At 45.5% G+C, this 22,470-nt stretch overlaps 1 protein-coding gene across 3 annotated transcripts in view; it reads right to left on the bottom strand.

Moving 5' to 3' along the window:
- PRKCQ (protein kinase C theta) overlaps positions 1-22,470 on the bottom strand; it is an 88,817-nt gene that overhangs the window by 23,172 nt on the left and 43,175 nt on the right. For all 3 annotated transcript variants that reach the window (XM_005291929.4, XM_024106346.3, XM_024106347.3), the window contains 8 exons: positions 22,052-22,083; positions 21,874-21,959; positions 20,436-20,565; positions 19,820-19,929; positions 19,140-19,263; positions 13,103-13,263; positions 9,447-9,620; positions 422-513 (listed from right to left, as the gene is read on the bottom strand). In XM_005291929.4, the coding sequence (XP_005291986.2) occupies positions 422-513; positions 9,447-9,620; positions 13,103-13,263; positions 19,140-19,263; positions 19,820-19,929; positions 20,436-20,565; positions 21,874-21,959; positions 22,052-22,083 (909 nt within the window). The remainder of the gene's footprint in view (positions 1-421; positions 514-9,446; positions 9,621-13,102; positions 13,264-19,139; positions 19,264-19,819; positions 19,930-20,435; positions 20,566-21,873; positions 21,960-22,051; positions 22,084-22,470) is intronic.

Below are 22,470 nucleotides of genomic sequence, written 5' to 3' on the forward strand. Positions count from 1 at the left end.
GGTGCTGTACATACGCAGTATAAGAGAAAGTCTCTGTCCTGAAGAGTTTACAAGCTACATTGACAAGACAGAGAAATGGTGGGAGGGGAAACAGAGGCACAGGGAGAGGAAATGACATGCCCAAAGTCAGTAGCTGAGGCCAGATGACAGTAATCATACCAAGCCCTAATATAATAATTTTCACCTGTAGGTCCAAAAGCTTTACAAAGGAGATTCAGTATCATTACTCCTATTTTACAGATGAGGAAACAGAGGCACAGAGAAGAGAACTGGCTTGCCCAAGCTAACACAGCAGGCCATTGGCAGAGCCAGAAACAAAACCCGTCTCCTGAGTCCCCATGCTTTATCCATTAGGTCACGCTGCCTCCCTATTACACTAAGTATGTGACCTATAAAGTAAAAGGCAATTAAACCATCTTACGTTGCTCTGGCGGTGTCAAACTTGTGACAGCTTTGGATATGAAACATTAAGTCTCCTCCATTTAGATATTCCATTACAAAAAAGAGGTTTTCCTAGAAACACAATAAAAGACTAGAATTAGGCACTGAAAGGAAAAATACCATGAAGAAGGAGGGGGAGGAGAAAGGGGAAGGAAAGAAGGGTACAATACAAAGTTGGATTTCTGAAGCAAGCAACTTATTTCACCGGTATTTCCTTTCCACGTTTTTTTCGTTGACCCCCTACCTAGCTCCCACTGCCCAGATTTGTGTAATCGCTGTTAAAAAACATAATAATAAACAATCCCTATCTCACACATAACATTTTTCATCAGCAGATCTCAAAGTGCATTACAAAGGAGATCAGTTTCATTATCCCCCTTTCAGAAATGGGGAAACTGAGGCAAGGAGCAGCGAAGTGACTTGCCCAAGGCCAGCCAGCAGAGTGACAGAGCTGCAAATAGAGCCCAGGGCTTTTGAGTCTCAGTCCAGTGCATTGCTCACTAGGCCACACTGCCTGCCATGGGCCCCAGTCAGAGAGACACTTGCCCATGTGAGCAACTTTATGTATGGGAATAGTCCAATAGAGGGCTTGATCCTGCAATGTGCTGAGCACGTTGGCCCTGATCCAGCAAAGCACTTAAGCAAGTGAATCGTTCTATTGATGGGGCAGTACTTAAACAATTATTGCGAAGGTTTAAGCGAATAATAATTCTTGTAGTATGTCCCAAATGTGCCAACAGTCCACAGAAGCTTTAGAAAGACACAGTTCCTACTTCCAAACTGGATACAGACAAGTGTCCTAATACTGCAATTGGAAGACCCTGGGGCTAGTACGGTGCCCCAGTATATAAATGGGGTCCTGCACGGATGCAAGGGTCTGTCCGCAGGGAATCAATAGCAGGGCTGGATTCCTAAGCTTCCATTTCAGTTCTTTGCGTATGGCCATTGCATATGGTTTTGATAGTGCAAAAACGTGGAAAAGATAGTGGTGTCAGAACGCCACGGAGAATTATGCCAGGCTGGGTGCTTGCCCTTGCCCTGGCTCTGATACAAACTTCCTCTGGAGTCTTAGGAAAATCCTTTGACCTCAATGTCTGATTCTGCCAGGCTCCGCGGGACAGCCAGTGACATCAACCCCCACTGTGGTCCTCAAGAATTGAGGGTGCCGAGTACCTTTCAGGAGGTGAGCAGGACTGTAGCCTGTGCATATGCAGAACTTGGATATTCATTACTGACCCAAAATCCTGTTGTAAACATCAACAAAACAATAACTTAGATGATGAATTTAGGCAAAGTTTTAAACGAGTGTTGGTGCATAAACTGCGTCATGCCAGGAAGCACTGTGCCTCAGAGATACCCTGGGAGTCACAATTTCTCCCTGGCTTCTTTCTTGATCCTGAAGGGTAGTGATTTGCAGCTGGCCTGTATCAGCAGTAAATTATTCTTCCAACCCTGCCAGCCAGTTCCCCTCCTCTCCCTGTTGCCAGGCTCCAGGGTGGGAGTAAATAAACAAACATATGGAGATATACCTATTTCATAGAACTGGAAGGGACCCTGAAAGTCATTAAGTCCAGCCACCTGCCTTCACTAGCAGGACCAAGTACTGATTTTGCTCCAGAACCCTAATTGGCCCCTTAAGGATTGAACTCATATCCTGGGGTTTAGCAAGCCAATACTCAAACCACTGAGCTACCCCTCCCTCTTATCAGCTAGCAAATAGTCCTGCTAACTCCCATGTTCCTGGACCTGGCTAGGATCGTAAGGGGGATTCTTCCTCCCATTCTTGGGCATATATTCTGGGTCAGAGGATAGCCCGATGTTTGCAGTGTCCCGTGAACATGAAAAACGCTATAGACAGTGGGCACCTTTCAAAGCTGGACATTCCCCACCTGTTGGAGTCAATCTTACAATGGCCTTTCCCATTCTAAGTACAGAGAAGACTATAAATACCACCATGCTGTAATAAGCACCCATTTTTAATGGCGCCCACTGAGTGTGCTATGTGTTATTATCATGGCACAGGGAATTGTGTTGCTCCGGGTTGTGCAATACACAACATTAAAGGCATGCTCTGCCTTGAGGAACTGGTAATTGAAAAAACAAACCCACATAAGGCAGTGTGCAATGGGAAACCATCATAAAATGATGTCACCCTTCCTGGGTGCTGAGCACTCTAAGGGGTTGACTGATTTCAGTGGGAGATGCGTTACATGATCAAACTCTCAGTGCTTTGAGAAACAGAATGTACATTCTACCAAAGCGCGTTGTATCACTTGGCTCATTGTCTACCTTCTCAGGGTGTGGCATGCATAGAGTTAAATCAACATGCTCCCGCTTTACATGCAACTCCTGTGAAAATGAATAGTTGCTGGCCGTAGTGATTTTGCCTTTATAAACAGGAAGTATGAAACAGGGCAGCATTTAAATGAATCTTGTGAAGGTGTGGTCTAACTAATCCTGTGACCAGCTGGAAACACTCCACAGCACTTTCCCTGGGGTATGTTTATTTTTTAAGCACTGCATACATACAAATAGATATAATGTCATACCAGTTACTGAAGAGGAAGAAATATCTTCCCAGGGCTTTAACGGTCACAAATATTTGACCTGTTCATGTGATAGGCATGCATACCACGTACACCTGCTGTTGGTTTCCTTTGTTATCCTAGCAAATGTGTGCCATTCTAGGGCCAAATTCCCAGATAGTGTAAATTCGCATAACTCCACGGAGGTCAATGGAAATAGGCCGATTTACACCAGCAAAGGATCTGGCCCTCCAAGCCCACCTATATCAGTAGGTATAGTCCTGCCTTGGGTCTGACCCTGTCCATCCTTAGACGCATTGATTTCAGTGGGACTACTTAGGTGATGAATGGCTTGTGCAGGATTCTACCTCTGTCAATTTGTGGTTATAGGAAGTGCAGAAGATACTACTTGCAATGGAAGCTTTTGGGGACAATCAAAGCTTAGCTGCTAAAGACAAAATGACGGAGGGTTTAATTTTGTTCTTCAGGGCTAAAGAATGTTTCCTCTTGTGCAATATCAGCCTATTCGCTAGAGATGGCAGCATTTCCTACAGCTGCCACCAATTCAATTCAGTCCTCATCTCACACAATTAGCTTTTTATTCTGATTCTTGCTCTTGCAGCATCTTTTACTGCATGTTAAATAACCGGATTCAGTATGCTCTGCTTTGCAAGTCCATCTGCTTCATTTAAAGCAGCAAACACATCTGAATATATATACAAAGATGCAGGTGTAGATTATGGTATCTCCACATACTAAAGGCCTCCTGGCATAATTCAGCAAACGTCATCCGAAGAAGTGGGCTGTAGTCCACAAAAGCTTATGCTCTAATAAATTTGTTAGTCTCTAAGGTGCCACAAGTACTCCTGTTCTTTCTGTCAGCAAAAGGCTAATTCCACTACTTAAGTCTCACTTAGGACTTCAAAACAAGAGTTCTCTGCGGTGCTTAAGTGCTAACCTACCCCTCCTACAAGGTGATAGAACTGCCCCTATTGCCGGTTTCAGGACTGGCTGAACATTTTCAAAAATTCTTTTCGGATGGAAAAATGGGTTTTTGACTAAGCAAAAATTGCCTTTTGCTCAAAAAATTTCAGTCTTTTGTTGGAAAACCTACCAATGCTCTAATTTTCCGCTGAACACTGAAACGTTTTTGGCCAAAACACTTTGGTTTTAAATCTGTGATAAAAAGTCAAAATTTTCTGCAATGGAAAAAAAAAATTCTGACCAGCGCTTCTTAAAAACTCCAACCTAGCGACCAGATGTTTATCTGGGATAAATGGAGCTGATTGTCAGTAGAGCAATGGATAGTCAATGGAGCTAGGCAGATTTATTCCAGCTGAGATTATGTCTCTTTGTCACTTTAATAATCACTGACATCTGCTTTCCCCTTTTCCTTGCCTACCTGCTGTGCAGAGGGCAAAACTCTGCCCCCGTCATGTACTGACATCATCTGAGTACTGTAAAGTCTTTTCAATACAGACTTTATATTTTTGATGTGACAATAATCCATTGTGAACTTGAACGTGGGGGACAATTGTGTTTTTACCACTTTTGGGGAAGCTAGTCTTTTGAACTGCGCTGGCTTAAATGTGTGTGATGCTGATATATCAGCACAGTGACAGGCACAGAAAACCTAGCCAGGAATTTCAAACTCAAAGAAAAATCTAATCATTCAATATTTTTTTTGTCCTGAATTAGGATTATTGAAATTTTTCATGGATCAAAGTGTTCTGAAAAATTTTGATTCAGAAATGGATAAGCATTTCACAATGAAATTTGTCAACGTGCCCATACTGAAATGTTTTATTGTGGTTTGTTGAACTGACCCAAAATGTTTCATTTAGAATAAGTTCAAAATTAAACTCCATTTCCTTATGATGCCACATTGCCCCCATGGGAATTTTAGATTGAGAGCCTGAAGGTTCCATTGGGGCCAGGGTCCCTGATTGGACTACAGGTTTCAGAGGGGTAGCCATGTTAGTCTGTATCAGCAAAAACAACGAGGAGTCCTTGTGGCACCTTAGAGACTAACAAATTTATTTGGGCATAAGCTTTCGTGGGCTATAACCCACTTCATCTGATGCATCTGGACTACATTTCCCATAATACACCTGCAATCACGTGTATCCTTTGATGCACCACACAGCTTGGTCAGAAGGGGGAATCCATGTTGCCCATAGGAGAGCATGGGGCTCCAAAGTACAACTGCCATTAGGCAATGCAGCACAATACGGAAATGAAGTTTAATGTTGAACTGACTCAAAATGTTCGACAAACTGAAATATTCTGATTCAGATTGATGGAAAATTAAAAAAACAAAACAAAACAAAAAATCAGCAAAATTGAAATGTTCCCATGGAAAATTCAATTTTCCAGAAACAACATTCTCTACATTCAATGCCATTCTGACCAGCTCTAATCAAGATGTACGTTTGATATGTTGATAAGAGGATGACGGGAGCGCTTGTATATATTAATGGCCTAATGCTGCAAGGTACTGAGCAGGGCCGGCTCCCGGGTTTTTGCCGCCCCAAGCAGCGGGGAAAAAAAAAAGAAAAAGACTTTCTTCTTCGGTGGCACTTCAGCGGCAGGTCCTTCCCTCCGAGAAGGACCGAGGTACCTGCCGCCGAATTGCCGCCGAAGAGCCCGACGTGCCGCCCTTTCCCCTTGGCCGCCCCAAGCACCTGCTTGCTCAGCTGGTGCCTGGAGCTGGCCCTGGTACTGAGTGTTCACCATGACATCCTGAGTGCGCTCCACACCCACTGAAGCTTTTTGAAAACTCTCAGCTCACCACAGAATTGGCTCCTAAGATTTTTTTTTTAATGGAAGTTCCAGGGTCTGATTCTCCTTTACCCTAAGGCCATTTATATTATTCTGTCAGTGAACAGGAGTCTTAAAGTGTTAAATCTCATATGTTAACGTGACATGCTATGTCAAATTTGGCTCAGCCTTTAGGTGTTGTATAAATGAGCTGTTACAAAAGATAAGGCTAACAGCACAGAAATGCTTCCGTAACATTTGCTTTTAAACTACAATAAATCTGGTTTCTATTTTACTGTGAGAGGGGCCTTAATGTAAATTAGAATCTGGGGTATGAAGTGAAACAAGCTGTAAACAAAAATGAAACTGACTTTCAAAAATAGAAAGTCTATTTTTACTGTTCAAGCTCAGTGAAATGCAAAAATCAATCAATAAAAAGAAGCAGCATAAATGGGGAAGCGTTAATTCAGAGATTAACACTGTATCGGTGTCAATAATTTCAGGATTAGTAGCATAGGAATTATAAAACAGTTTTTACAGTGTCCCTTTAAATCACATAAAATAAAAGGTGTTGAACACAGTATATAATTAGCCTGTTGAACTCACTGCTGAGATCATTGTGGCAAAAAAAAAAAAAAGATAAATATCAAAAACATCTGAAAAAAAGGGCATCTTCATTTATTCTAAGGAGGCTAAAAATGACAAGTTGCCTGATTTTCACGAGTGCTGCATCTTCTATGGAAGTCAGTGAGAACTGTAGGTGCTCAGCATCTTTGAAAAGGACTATCAATTCTCACGCTTCATAGCCTACATTGATCATCACTGGCTGGGATCAAGCAGAACCTACCCTCCGTAATGGATAATACTGTCTAAACGAGGTACATTAGGGAGATATTTTATTCCTTTGAAGACATGTGGCAGATATTGATGTTGATGGACTGGACTGGACTGAAAGGACTACTGGTCTGTCCCAGTATGGAGATGCCTATGTTCCTGTTTCTACTATTGTTTGTAGATGCATTCAGTACATAAAGGAACTCAGAAACTTCGCATTGCCAACAAATCAATATTTCAGAAAGGTTTCTGACGCACGCTTTTCTGTCTGAAGCCACTTATCAAAAGCCATTCCAGTGAAGCCTTCAAAAAGAGATTCCAATAATAACTCCTAGGCATGGCTTCTACACACCAGTGCATTTGCTATGAAATGCTTACTCTGAGCATATTATGATTAAAACATGCCTCCATCGAGTGGTGAGAGAATGTCTGCGGCTTGTTACAGCTCTCTCATTCAGAATGACTTTCATGAGTTGAATGATCACTGCTTGACTCGGAAAGGTCAGAGGAGAAAAACATAAGTCAGAAATCAATCACAGTCTACGGGCGATTTGGATTAAAAAGACGTGCGCTAACTCCTACAGCTATAGTGTGAAATGAAGAGGCCAAACTGCTTTAAAATGTTGAAAAGTTGACTTGGGTAAGACCGAAGAAGACGCTTAACGTACGTCAAGAGGGCAATATAGCATCATGCAGTAGAGAGGGGGGCTTGAAGTGATCATTCATTTGACCTCGTTGCATTTTTCAGTACTATTCACTATACAGATCCTTGTGCTTCAGGGTGTAAGCCAACCGCTGACTCTAGGAGCACAGGAGAAGTTTGTGCTGGAGGCAGGTTACCCCATAACTGCCTGCTGTAGGGTTTCATGTACTTCCTCTGAAGCAGACGGTGTTGGCCACTGTTGATGACAGGATCTTGGACTATATAAACCAATGCTCTATTCTAGCAACGTATACATTGCTACATATCATTCCCACTGGTGTCTCACCAACCTACCCTTGAATATCAACCACCCCCACTGGGAGTATATTCCACTTCCCAGTTGGTATTATTGTCAAGAATACTTTTCCTATTATCTAGTCTCAGTTTTCTTTCCTTAGTTTCAGGTCATTTATCTTTCCCCCACCATCAGCTGAAACTGTACATAATTTCCTTCCTGTAAGTTATGGGTATCCCTTTGCTCATCGTCCTGAAAGGATTAAGATAGATGCCAGGATTCAAAATTTCATGATCTACTGACACAGGAGTTCACAAGCTTTTCCACAGTAAATTTCATCCACTGTCCTTAAACACGCGTTGTTTGGGAAGCTAACTGTATATGCAGCAGAGGTACTATCTATCTATGACATTGGCTGCTCTGTTGTTAACCAGCACTGAGCAACATCTAGCGTTGCTAAATTAGGGTATACGAATAAGCATGGAAGCCTCTTGAGATGAATCCAGACCTTCCAGGGCTGCCTGAGTGAACAGAGTGGTCATTGGGATATCATTCCAGATTTTATCCCCAGTTAAACTTGTCGTAATGCCAGTTTAAAATGTTACTATATAGAGCAGTGGTCCCCAAACTGCCTTAGGGAGTGCAGAGGAACATTGCGGGGGTGAGGCCCGGGCCAGCTCCCATGGAGGGCGGGGAGGGAGCACCACCTAGCCCCACTCAACCCCCAGCTCTGCCGTGGCCCCGCCTCCCAGCTGCTGCTCCGCTCCCGGCTCCAGCCTTGGCCCCCAACCGTGATTCCGCTCCCGGCCCGGCCTCAGCCTTCAACCCCTGGCTGAAGCTCTGTTTCCGTCCCCAGACCCGTCCCCAGGCGTGGTCCCAGCCAGGGTCGGCTCTGGCTCTTTTGCCGCCCCAGGCAAAAAAGCCTCCGGCCGCCCCCCCCCCAGCGCGGCAGGGGAAGGCGGCCGGAGCCCCGGGGGGGAGGGCAGCGAGTCCCAGTCGGGGCTCCGCTCTCCCCGGCGGCCAGAGCGCCGGGGGGAGGGCGGCGAGCCCACCGCGGCTCCGCTGTCCCCGGCGGCCAGAGCGCCGGAGGGAGGGCGGCGAGCCCTGGCCGGGGCTACTCTCTCCCCGGCGGCCAGAGCACCGGGGGGAGGGCGGCGAGCCCCGGCCGGGGCTCCGCTCTCCCCGGCGGCCGGAGCCGGAGCACCGCGCCGCCCCCCTCCAGGTGCCACCCCAAGCACAAGCTTGGTGGGCTGGGGCCTGGAGCCGGCCCTGGTCCCAGCCTCGGCCCCCTTATCCCTGTCCGTGCGCCCCCCCGGCAGCCGCAACCCCGGCTCCAGAGCGGGGGTGCGGACAGAGGTAAGGGTGTGTGTAACCCTGACAAGTTTGGGGACCACTGATATAAAGAGAAGGAAACAAACTAGTTCTTTTTTATTTGTCTGGTATGGTGCTTGAAAGGCTGGTCAGGGACACAGAGGCAAACTCTGGAAGCTACTTTTTGCATTAGGGTGCACAAGGCTCATGCACTATTAAAGTCCCACTTAAGCCTTGTTTTGAGAGTTTAAATAGTGATATGTCTTGTGCTGTCCCTCTGCACGGGACTGAATTTCACCCTTAGTACATACTGCACCACGGTGACTCTCTGCACTGCCAGTCTTAGGTGGGGAAAGAAGCATGAATCTACAGGGGCCAAAGTCCAAGCATGCTCCCTGGAACGGATCAGCTGGCCAAGTGTCCTACCCACCCCTACACCCAGCACTCGTCGGATGAAAGCTGGGGATGAGGTCAAAGTTTCTGAGGCACATGCTGAGACTGAAGATTCCTTCCTTTAGCCCTGTTTTGTTTGAGAGAACTTTCCTCAGAGTAAACAGGCTCAGGCTTTTGCCCAGTAACAGGAGTAAAGCAGAGCGTCCCCAGCATGTTCCGGCACAAATGGAAAGCACGTATTTACCTTGGTTTGGAATGTACAATACACATGGGTTAGAAACGGGTGCTCCCAAGCTAAGGAGAGGACTCTCTTTTCCACCATGGTGCATTCGACGTCATCGTCCATCAAAACCACATCCTTCTTCAGAGCCTTCACAGCGAAAAACTGATCCGTGTTCTTTAACTCAGCAAGGAAGACCTGGAAGGGGAAGGCCAACTCATATAAGACGTGCATTTTCTCAAATCATGTTCAGACCCATTTAAAGAAGAGAGTTGAGAATAACTGGCTCAACACCAAGGTTGATCAGACAACTTAGAGCGGAAGGATGATCTAGTGCAGGGGGTGGGCAACCTTTCAGAAGTGGTGTGCCGAGTCTTCATTTATTCACTCTAATTCAGGGGTTCTCAAACTGGGGGTCAGGACCCCTGAGGGGGTCGCGAGGGTATTACATGGGGGGCAGGACCAGCTCCAGGGTTTTTGCTGCCCCAAGCGGCAAAAAAAAAAAAAAAAAAGCCGCGATCGCAATTGCAATCGGCGGCACTCCGGCGGCAGCTCCACCGCACCGCTTTCTTCTTCGGCGGGAATTCGGCGGCAGGTGCTTCCCTCCGAGAGGGACCCACTGCTGAATTGCCGCCGAACAGCCCGACGTGCCACCCCTTCCCCTTGGCCGCCCCAAGCACCTGCTTGCCGGGCTGGTGCCTGGAGCCGGCCCTGATGGGGGGGGGGGGTCGCGAGCTATCAGCCTCCACCCCAAACCCCGCTCTGCCGCGAGCATTTATAATGGTGTTAAATATGTAAAAAAGTGTTTTTAATATATAAGGGGGGTCACACTCAGAGGCTTGCTATGTGAAAGGGGTCACCAGTACAAAAGTTTGAGAACCACTGCTCTAATTTAAGGTTTCACGTGCCAGTCATACATTTTAACGTTTTTAGAAGGTCTCTTTCTCTAAGTCTATAATATATAACTAAACTATTGTTGTATGTAAAGTAAATAAGGTTTTTAAAATGTTTAAGAAGCTTCATTTAAAATTACATTAAAATGCAGAGCCCCCCGGACCAGTGGCCAGGACCCAGGCAGTGTGAGTGCCATTGAAAATCAGCTCATGTGCCGCCTTTGGCAGGTGTGCCATAGGTTGCCTACCCCGATCTAGTGGCTAAGTCGCCCGACTAGGACTCAGGTAGCCTGAATTCAAGTCCTGATTCTGCCCCAAATGTATGAGGCTTTGGGAAAGTCACTCAATCTACCTTATGCCTTAGTTTCCATGTGTAAAATATGGATAACGCTTTCCTACCTCCTAGGGGTGTTGTGGGGATAAATCCACTAATGACGTAGTTACTACAGTAATGTGGGCCATGTAAGTAGATGGAACACTTCTGACATGTGAAAACTTTGATGACTGAAACCAGTTTTATGCACATTTTCATAAATAATGGTTTCCATTTTCTGGCCACTCTGCTAACCACTACAATACTCTAAAAGACATATGGGGGAGTATTATTTTGTCAGCAATATATAAAGGGAACATTTGGGGTCAGATCCTCAGCTGGGATAAATCAATGTAGCTCCACTGATTGACTGATTTACAAGAGTGAGGAATGAATAGAGCGGTTGCACTTCTACAGTATTTCTCGTCTGAGGATCTCAAAGCACTTAGCAAATACTAATGAACTGAGTCTCAGAGAAATAGGCAAGCTTTATTATACCTCTCTTCTGGATGGGGAAACTGAGGCACTCAGAGGCAAAATGACCGAATGAGCCAGTAGCAGTGTTGGAAGTAGACTGATTTCTAGGCCCACAGGCTAATTACAGTACTAGGCAACCATGTGGCTTAGTGGACAGCACTGTACTGGGCCTCAGAGCACCTGGCCTCACTTCTTAACTCTGTTATAAATTTTCCAGATGATCTTGGGCAAGTCACTTCCCGCTCTGTGTCTCAGTTTCCCCATCTCTGACATGGGGATACTGACATCCTTTATAAAGTGCTTTGAGATCGATGGATAAAAAACACTGTATAAGAGTTGGGTCTTATTATTAACATGCCCCTTGGTTAGCTAAACATTCAAGAATAATCAATAAAGCTTCCTCAGTACTGTTTACTGAACCGTAGATATGGAAAAGTGCAGGGGATCTGCAATCCCTTTGCAAGTTTTATTTACTCTTTTGGTTATTTGTATGTTTAACTTATCAGTGTGCTGTGTATCGCCTCTCCCATGCGATATGGGGAATAATCAGTAATATTAATGCTGATGCTACAACAACTCTCTCGCAGTGCCCTCTCCATGCTATGGAATATTCTTTAAGAGAGGGGCTCAAGGGATAGTAACCAGAGTGCAACTGTCTGACTGGGAGGCAGGAGAGGGTAGGAGATAGTAGGGTCAATGCAGCAATGGGCTTCTACACAGATGGCCCAGTACCATTGAAACCCATGCAGATCTCTGGAGATTGGCAGGGTATGAAGGCTGCAGACCCTGCATCTTCTCCAAAGGAGGACACACCCCACTCCAACCAATGGAAGAATTTGGAGATAATTCTGTGGAGGAAGCTTGTAGTATTTTCTACTCCCAACCGGTTTTCTGTGGAAGGGCCTGATTTGTCCTAAGCTTGTTCAACTATGGAAAGCAAAATGGAAACAAATAAATCAGATGTTTCATTAACAATTTAAGATGTGGCCACTGCAATTGCATCAGTCCATAAAATATGCAAGAATCAGCCATACACCCAGGGGAGGTTCCATCTCTGATGTCTTTGGGCAACACGTTATCTAATACGTGCACACTCAACAGTTGATGCTAAATTGCAATGAAGAGTGGCTTCCGAATTGCCTCTCAGAACTGCATTAGCGCCAAATGAGTTCATCATGGTTAACGTTATCCTAGAGGACGCTTCTACGAATTAATAATGATCAGGCACACAATGTAAAGTGAGACGAATGAATCCACTGAAGGTAGAAGATTCACGTTTCAGATCCAGGGCACAGATCCCCAGCTGATTTAAACTGGTAGAGCTCCATTGACTCAGTGGAGCTATACGGATTTACATCAGCTGGAGATCGGGCCCCAAACATCTAAGGGAGGTAGCTGAATCCAGCCTGAGTAAGGGGCAGAGCATAGTTGCCCCAAGAATAGGGGGCTTCATAATCTGGTCCCTGTTTCCTCTTTGCCCTGGAGGGGGAAGTAATCTACTCCAGCTTTTTTTCAGGTGCGGCTTACTTCCTCCTCTGAGCTAGCTCAACTGTGCTGGCTGATAGCAGTGCCAGGACTCCACCCAGTCTGCTCTCTGCCCACCTTCTCCCCACCCACATGCATAAAAGGGGAAGTAGCAGCCTGGCTGCTTCTTTCCCTTTTACACAGTCATGTGGGTAGCCGGTGCAGGGGAGTAAGAGGGCCACTATAGTATATTTACTCTCCTATGCAGAGGTGGGGCTGGGTTTATGATTGAGCCCTGGGAGAATTAGGTTTCTATGCAATGCAACAGTTGGGTACCCTTGGCGATGTTTAAATCTTATTTACTATTGAGGACGTTTGGGTCAGGTTTGACCTCTTTGGAGGTTTGAAAACAGAGAGTCATGCCTTCTGCCCCTGGCAATGCAACGGCCACGTAGGCATTGAAAAGCGGTTTATATTCTCCAGCAGTGCACTGCCTGGTTTTGCTTAGCACACGTCAGCCCCATCTCACTTACCTTGCCAAAGCTTCCCTTTCCCAACATTTTGTGTAAGACAAAATCGTCGATTGTTAATTTCAGCTGCTCAGACTTCTGGTCTTTTCCTGGTTTTGATTCTATGAGAGACTCGGGGCTTGTCACGTCTTCCACCGGCGTCTCCCAGGAGATTCCCTGTGGCTCTGAAATGAACCCCAAAGCCAAATAAACACCCAGAAACAAAACCAAAAAATCCACATCCTAGTTTTCCATATTTCAAAGACACCCAGTTCCAATTAAAATCAATGGCAATCAGGTGTCCACATTCAGTAGGTGGATTTGAAAACCTCAGGCATTGTGCCTTAATCCCCTTCTAGTTACATCAGTTTTTGCAGTGGTGTAACTCCACTGACTTAAGGAGAGTGACTCCTGATGTTACGTGGGTGTAAATGAGAAGAGAAAGACACCCTTTAACTGCAATGTTGCTTTCATAGCCGAAGAACAGGGCCAAGCCCTTAGATTCTTTTCCTTGACATTGCTTCTTGCTGGCTGTCACACCGTGCCATGACATCTTACCCTTGGGGCTCTTGCAAGTCCATTGCCAAGGTTGCTGTGTGAAACAGATGAGACACTGTTTATACTTCATGCTCCTATCCCAGACGTTCAGATCAGGTTGGCTGCCTTTGCTGTCAGTTCCTGGAGTGGGACTTTCAAGAGTTTCCTAGGTATTCTATTTATTTAGATTTATCAAAACCTGTATAGGAATTTATTCCTTACTGAACCTATCCCACAAACTCAAACACGCAATACCATATAGAGGATTGCTCAGCCCACCTTGACAGATAAAATAAATATCCACCGGGGAAGAGATGGTGCCTTAGGTAATCCGGTCCCAAGCCCGGTCCCAAACTCCAACTAGAAACTAACGGCAAGCCACTGCAGATGTAATCCTCTGATCGGCGTATGTCAGACATCCTCCACTGGGGCCAATTCACAAAGGATGCAAGTCTGGCTCTTTAGAGTCAAAGAATCACAGACATGTTGGGCTGGACGAGACCTCAAGAGGTCACCCAGCCCAGTTCCCTGCGCAGAGGCAGGACCAAATATACCTAGACAAGGCGTTCTCATGACAAATGATTTGGTGGCCTCAGAGTGCGGCGACCAACTCTTGCTGGTGGCCACTTTCACCTAAAATACTTAATTAGCTTTAGGAAAAACAAAGACATTTGCACATATATACGTCCAAATCACTGTAATTTATTTATGGCTAGCTAGTAAGTCTGCTGTGAAAAGTGATATTAACAAACATATAAGTATCATTTTTCACAGCAGACTTACTCAGCCCTGGCAAGCCTGGAGACAAATTAAGCCCTGGATGAGAGGTTGGGGGAGGCAATAGCAGGGGCTGGGGTGGGGGAGGGTTGGCTGGGGGAGGCAGCCGGGGGATGGAACCTGAAGCCCCGTGGCTAGGGGATGGAACCCAAAGCCACAGAGCTGGAGCCCGGAGCTGGAGCCTGAACCCTTGTGGCCAGAGCCTACCTCCACACCACTCCCGGGCTGAAGCCCAAAGCCTGGTCCCCACCACCCCAGAGAAGGTGGGGAACTCACCGGCTGCTCCTCCAGTGTTGTGCCCCAGGCATCTCCAGAGGGGGGCAGGGCCCAACCCTGGCTGGAAGCCCCAGCAACCAACACCAAGGCATCCAGGAGCACCAGGGAAGGGGAGGAGCTGCTGCTCCCCCTGCCTCGCCCTCCATCACAGCCCAGGAGGTTGTGGCCGCAAGAAAAGCCCCTGGTAGCTGCATGTGGCCACGGTGGCCGCATTTGAGAAACACTGTCCTAGACCACCCTGGACTGGTGTTTGTCCAACACGTTCTTAAAAACCTGCAATGATAGGGATTCCACAACCTCCATTGGTAACCTCCTCCAGTACTTCACTATCCTTAACGTTAGAAAGTTTTTCCTAATATCGAACCTAAATTTCCCTTGCTGCAAACTAAGCCAATTACTTCTTGTCCTACTCTGAGTGGACATGGAGAAGAATTGCTCACTGTTTTCTTCCTTTTACTTATTACTCAAGCTGTAGAGATTCATGCTTCTGGTGTGAGAGGCCTCTGGTGTTGACCAAGACGGTAGTCATCACAAAGACTCCAGAGCATTGGTATAACGTGCTTCTGATCGGCAACTCTGCTTTCATAAGCAGGCTGCAGCATTCTGCACAAGCTTCATTTTCCCAATGGTCTCCATGTGCAGCCCTCATGCAGAGCAATGCGATCTTAAGGCGATAAGGCCATAGATTAATAGATTCATAGATTCTAGGACTGGAAGGGACCTCGAGAGGTCATCGAGTCCAGTCCCCTGCCGTCCTGGCAGGACCATCCCTGATAGACATTTATCTAACCTACTCTTAAATATCTCCAGAGATGGAGATTCCACAACCTCCCTAGGCAGTTTATTCCAGTGTTTAACCACCCTGACAGTTAGGAACTTTTTCCTAATGGGCAGAGTAGAGCGGAAGAATGACTTCTCATGTCTTGCTCACAACACACCTGTTAATACATCCCAGAATCATGTTTGCTTTTTTTGCAACAGCTTCACACTGCCATGGATAATTATAGCAAGGTTGGAAAGGAAACACTGTGCTCTTCTCACCGTTCCACTGGAATCCAAGCTGGGAGCCCAGTGTTCAGGCCTTTATTGGGTTTAAGCTTTGGTTTAGTTTTGCTTTTGTTCCTAACACATGTATTTTAAAGCTTGCAGGAGAGGTGGTTTCTGTGCTACCCATTCTATGAGCTGTATTTCATAAGTTGTGCTACAGCCCTTGGATGCCAAGGTAATAATAGGCACTATGGACCAAAGGTGGGATTTTCCAGCAGGTCAATGTGAGTTAGGAGTGCAGTGAAAGTCATTGGGACTTGTGCGCTGAACTCCCCTTGGGCAAATTCCCAGCTCAAAGGCTGGAAGACAATGTGCAAGGGTTCCCCACATTGGTCAACTGGGGAGGGGAACAGAATCCTCTTTCCAGGTCACTGGGCTCCAGCCCAGATCCACAGGCCTATGCTCTTACCCTACCCTGGTACCCTGCCCTGCCCACCTGAACCTTCTCTCCGGTAACATAGAGCATGCTGTCATGGAATGCTGCTTCACAGCAGGAAGGACAAGGGGAGCTTCCTTGTCTGGCCTCCTGTTGGCTATTTCCAAATGCAGTTCTTTCACGTCAAGGTGCACATTAGCACTGCAGATTAGCATGTATGCACCCTGATCTCAATTATCCAGTCACAATGATACTTGAATTTGGTAGGCATAGCATATACTGTAATTCTTAAATTTACCATGCAACTCATAGAATCATAGAATATCAGGGTTGGAAGGGACCTCGGGAGGTCATCTAGTCCAACCTCCTGCTCAAAGCAGGACCAATCCCCAACTAAATCACCCCAGCCAGGGCTTTGTCAAGCCAAAACTCAATCATTTTATTAATAGATCCTCACCGGGTGTAAATCAGTGTCACACCGTTCACTTCAATGCAGTGTGACAGAGCCAGACCAGTGGGGTAAAGAAGTCTGGTAGAGGGCAAATATACTGGTCACTGGATGAGTAGTTTTCTGTTCCCTGAGTGACCAGAGCAGGGGCTGCACTAGAGTAATCAGGAACCTGCTAGAACCAGTTAAGGCAGGCTGGCTAATTAGGACACCTGTTAAGAAGCTGCTAGAGTCAATTAAGGCAGGCTAATCAGGGCACCTGTGTTTTAAAAAAAAGGAGTTCACTTCAGTTTGTGGTGCGAGTGTGAGGAGCTGGGAGCAAGAGGCACAAGGAGCTGAGAGTGAGAGGGTGTGCTGTGCTGCTGGAGAACTGAGGAGCACAAGCGTTATCAGACACCAGGAGGAAGGTCCTGTGGTGAGAATAAGGAAGGTGTTTGGAGGAGGCCATGGGGAAGTAGCCCAAGGAGTTGCAGCTGTCATGCAGCTGTTACAGGAGGCACTATAGACAGCTGCAGTCCACAGGGCCCTGGGCTGGAACCCGGAGTAGAGGGCGAGCCCGGGTTCCCCCCAAACCTCCCAATTGATCTGGACTGTGGGTTCTCCCAGAGGGGAAGGTCTCTGGGCTGTTCCCCAACCCACATGGTGAATCTCTGAGACAAGAAAATCCGCCAATAAGCGCAGGACCCACCAAGATAGAGGAGGAACTTTGTCACAGCAGCTACAGTGATTTACACCACTAAGAATCTGGGCCAATTTGCTCTGATTTCTTTTGAATTTGAAATCTTCACTGCTAATACTAAAAGGAATAAAAGCTATTGTGGTTCACAGGGGGAGGTAATTTCCAAATGTGGGAGCTGAAAGATTCCACTTAAAACCCACATTTTGATGTTTAGGTCAGCTTTTGGGTGAGTAAGGTGGAGATTTTCCATTGACTTTCTATGGGAATGATGGCATGGCTACATGGGGACATCCAGGAAAATTAATCCAAATTAACTAAAGATGTGAACTTGAAGCACACTTTGGAAGTGAATTAAGACACATCAAATTAAGGCCACTTTAATTCTGAATTATACTGTCCGTGCCGGGATTTAATGTGGTTTAACTAATCCACTTTAAACATTAATTTGGATTCACCTTCTTGAGTGTCCCGGTGTAGACAAGCTCTTCAGCACCTAATTGCCATTTGTGTCTTTGAAAGATTTCCCCCCAAATGGTCATTTTTTGTACACGAGTGCAGATTGTTCTGAAATGTGCGATTTGGCCATGCTATGAAGGTGGGCCACACTCACAAAGGCTCATAGCATCAATGGTCATTACCTGCAGGGATGTTCACAAAGCTAAGTACAAATATCATCCAAGAGAGGAGAGAAAAGGGTAAAGTGAAACAAAATTAATTAAGCCAGTTCTTGGACCAAGTACACATGTCAACAGCAGAGTGTAGCGTGCCAACCACGTGCAGGGTACACAGGTAAGATAAACACAACACGGAAACGCTTGCAGCAGTTTCTGTAATCAGCATAATTAGTTAAGACTATAACAACATGCCTGCAGTACTAAAATAATAAATAAATAAGTAAATAAAAATTTAAACGATTATGAAGCTGCTACCTGTCGAGAGCATTGCTCTTTCAGTAGCTGTAAGCCGTAACACAGAGAAAATAATAAAACCGGGATATGAATTTTCAGTGGTGAGCAGATAGTTTGAACTAAACAGTGGGTGACGTTTCTTCTTGAGGTTCTGATGAATATGGTTGTGGGTGGGGGAAGTGGTGGGTATTGGGATACCTGACCTAAAGGAGGATTTGGGGAAGATTTTGCCAGCAGTGTGTGTGGTGCTTTGTGGTTCATGTCACTGGAGGACAGAAATGGATGGGTTAGGGCACATGTCTATGGAGAGGTAGAAGGGAATTGCACTGGGACCAGGGGGATTAGTTGCCCCTCTATGGAGTGGCTGGGAATAGTTTGAGGGTAGGTATGACAGAGTGTGGATGAGAGGGATATGTTTTGGTAGAGGCATGACTCTAGAAGTGACAGATGTTGCTTTGTATTGACTAATGAACACATCACCTGAGTGAGTTATTTTGTGGAAACTCCATTATTGGGAGCATGCACTGGAATTGTTGCTGACTAGGTCTAAGCCATAAATCATGTCCGTGCTTCTATGTCAGAATCATGACATCACGTGAGGCTTGGAAGGAACCTCTTGTAAGTGTAAGCCACACCCACTCGGTGCGACTCTCTGTCTCCTTCTGGTGGCGGCTAGGCCTTGGCTCAGAGAGGTGGGTCTTTCAGCTCAAGTAATAGCGGCTCATTTATGGATTTCCCAGGTTTGATCCCTGCTGTCAACAACCCATCCAGAGACATCAGCATTACAAGTGATGGTCCATACATGGAATCTAGCTGGGAAGCGCTTCCTGGTCAGGGGGAGATGAAAGCCACCACCAGAGGGGGACAGAGCACAGAGTGGGCATGGCTTATATACGTAATACATAGGATGTCTGTTTCCCTGTACTATGAATGGACTAAGTTCATTATTATCATTGTCTCCGGCTAACAGTTTAAATAATTGGCACCGTGAATACACATAATTGGAGAGCTACCTCTTTTCCCAGTTGCAGGTGCTGGCACAGTGTGAAGCAGAGTTACTTCTTTCATAGGAATGGGAAGGCCAATTTCAATAGGTCCTTCTCTGAAGATCTGTTCAGTGTCACGCAAACAGCGAGCCTGGGTCACAAGCAAAAAAGGAGCGATGTTTAGGTTGAAAATGCCTACACGCACAGGTATCTTATTAAACCTGCTTAATCCGCACAGTCGTAATTACAGAAAGACAAGGAGGTGGCTACAAACTAAAGTAATTGACTGAACGCATTAGGTAGCTCATGTTTTTGGAGTCTTTGTTTCTTTAAAGCAACACACTGTGGAAGAGTTTGAGTCTCCGTGTTGTTATATATATATATATATATATATATATATATATATATATATATATATATATATATATATATATATATATATATATATTACAGCCATGGCTAGAGGCCCCAAACAAGATCTGGGTCCCATTGTGTGGCATGCTGTTCACACAAAGAGTTAGAAACAGTCCCTGCCCCGAAGAGTTTACAATCCAAATAGACAAGACAGAGTGGAAGGGGACACAGAGGGTGAAATGATTTGCCCCAGCTCACACAGCGTGTCAGTAGACTAGCACCCAGGTCTCTTGAATGCCACACCAGCACCCTATCCACTATACCATGCCGTTTCAGCCCACGAGCTGTTGTACCTGCTGGGTGCTCTCTATCATTGCCAGTGCTTCGGCCATTAGTTTCTGGTTAACTCCACAAAGGTTTGCCACTTTTGTCTGGCACTTGTGATGGACGTTCATCCCACATGCTGAAAGGAAGAAGTTTATGAGGTGATCAGAGCCTGGGGAGGTTTGCATTATAAACAGCATTTGTTTGACACGAGGCAGAGCACTTCTATTGGCCTGAGCCAACAGCTGAGGGTGAAATTTGCCCCTGTGAAGCCCTCTGTAGCTCAAGGCCTAAGCACCAGTTAAATCCTATTGGTGCATACTCACTGTGCTGGTCCAACCTGAATAAGCCACAGGCTGGAGGATGCATGCGGGCATTTTCCTCCCTAAGCCTGTGGACAGATGTGGATCCACTCTTCAGCCCTATGGATCATGCATCCTTGTGTATCCCCCCCAAAATGATCCTGTTGTGTGTGTGGGGGGAGATCCTTGGGCTCTGCCCTCAGCATGTCCCCATGCTCCCAACTACTAAGGAGGTATTTGCATGTGTAACGTAAACAGGATTTGGCCCTTAGATTGCAGCTCCTCAGGAGAGCAGCCTTATAAAGGCCCATTCCGTCTACATTTGCAGAGCAGCGGGACTCACCGTCACACTTTAACCCTTGCCTCGCCAGGCCCCAAAGAAGCGTGCCACAGTGCTCACAGAATGTCGGGCTCTTATAGTTGTAGACCTTAAACCGGTGAGGCATATCTATCTTAAACCTCTCCTTGTGGAACTGCAAGAAAAAAAGACACTGTGAAAATACTGCCCACTCTACATCAGCGCTGAATTAAAAAAATGTAGTACTCATCATCCATATTATTCTATCTATTTTAGGGGATTAGACTGCTGCCCATCACTGTGGTTTTTGGCAGCCTTATTATTAGTTGCCAGGGTTTTTACCATGCCCAGGGGGGGGAAATCCTTGGGAATAAGCAATATATTGTACATAGAAAACAAGGTAGGAAAAAAAGTGACATCCATGCCAGTGCTGCATCTTTGTTATTGGAATTGACCAAAAAGAGGAAATTGTCTATAGATTTACAAAGCCAAGTAGGGGATTTTGCCACAAAGCTCCCATCTTTGTCAATGGGAATTGTGTGGCTAAACCCACTAGTTAGCTTTGAGAATAACAGCCTAAAGAGTTTGAAGGGTGTAAACACCATGGAGGGATCAGAGCTGATGAAGGGAAATGCTACATGGGTATAAATAGGAGCTGTGGGATGAAATCAACTAAGAAAAATGTAGTTTTAACATCAAGGCGGAAATGGCAGCTTACTCTCCTTTTTGCACAGGGTAGGGGAATGCTCCCTGGAACAATGACGGGGGGAGGGATAGCTCAGTGGTTTGAGCATTGGCCTGCTAAACCCAGGGTTGTGAGTTCAATCCTTGAGGGGGCCACTTAGGGATCAGGGGCAAAAATCTGTCTCAGGATTGGCCCTGCTTTAAGCAGGGGGTTGGCCTAGATGACCTCCTGAGGTCCCTTCTAACCCTGTGATTCTATGATGAAAGACAAGATAAAAATATAATAAAGGGGAACTTGTCAATATACACATCTCCTATTAACAATCTGCAAATTTTGGATAATATATACACTCTTGAAATGGTAAATTCCTCAATTTTAAGGCCGGAAGGGACCATTATGATCATTGAGTCTGACCTCCTGCATCATAAAGGCCAACAAATTTCACCCAATAATGTCTCCCTCATGCCCATAACTTCTATCTGAGGTACAGCATCTCTTTTAGAATCATAGAATATTAGGATTGGAAGGGACCTCAGGAGGTCATCGAGTCCAACTCCCTGCTCAAAGCAGGACCAATGGAAGACATCCAGTCTTCATCTAAATATTGCAAATTCAGTTATTAAATTTGAGTGCATCACAAATAAGAGATTGTGTGACCGATTAGGAAGGTGCAAGCAATCTGATCCCTTCCACCCATTCTACATCAGTGACTTTAGTGACTTCGCTGGAGTTACTCCTGATTTACATCAGCATGAGAAAGATCAGAATAAAATCCCTACGTCGAAATGTGACACATACCATTGTTTCTCTGCTGTTGATTGCTGACCCTGTGCACTTAGCTATTACTTTATCAATACACTTCTTATGAATGGCAGCATTGCATTCTGAAAGAACAGAGAAGTCACCATATTAGGAAAAATGCCATTTAAAAAAACAACGGAATAAATAATGATAGTAATAAAATAAAGCTTCTTACGCCTGCACTGGTAGCCTTGTTTGTTAAGACCCCTGGAATAAACACAAAACTGGTTACTTTTGAATTTTCAGAGCGCTAATGTCAGCAGTATTTATGCAATGAAAATTGAATAAAACCACATTGATTTTTATTAGCTCCTGTGGGGCTTATCTAGATTAAGTATCTTTATTCACTTCAGCTAGTAGTTAGAATGACTGCCTGCGGCCCTCACAGCAGTTTTTGTGCACTTTACAACTTTTAATTTTGCATCAGTTAATGGGAAACTGTTTATTAGAAACTTGTGTCTTTTAGTCACTGCATAAAAAGTAAAAGATAGGAGTGAATGTTCACACTGGTGCAAATGCAATTAGAAACATGACCATTGTGTGTGTCATATCCCGGGAATGAAACATGTAGCCCCTACATGTAACGGATAAAGG

Source organism: Chrysemys picta, chromosome 1, assembly GCF_011386835.1.
Source record: "Chrysemys picta bellii isolate R12L10 chromosome 1, ASM1138683v2, whole genome shotgun sequence".
NCBI classification, from domain to species: Eukaryota; Metazoa; Chordata; order Testudines; family Emydidae; genus Chrysemys; species Chrysemys picta.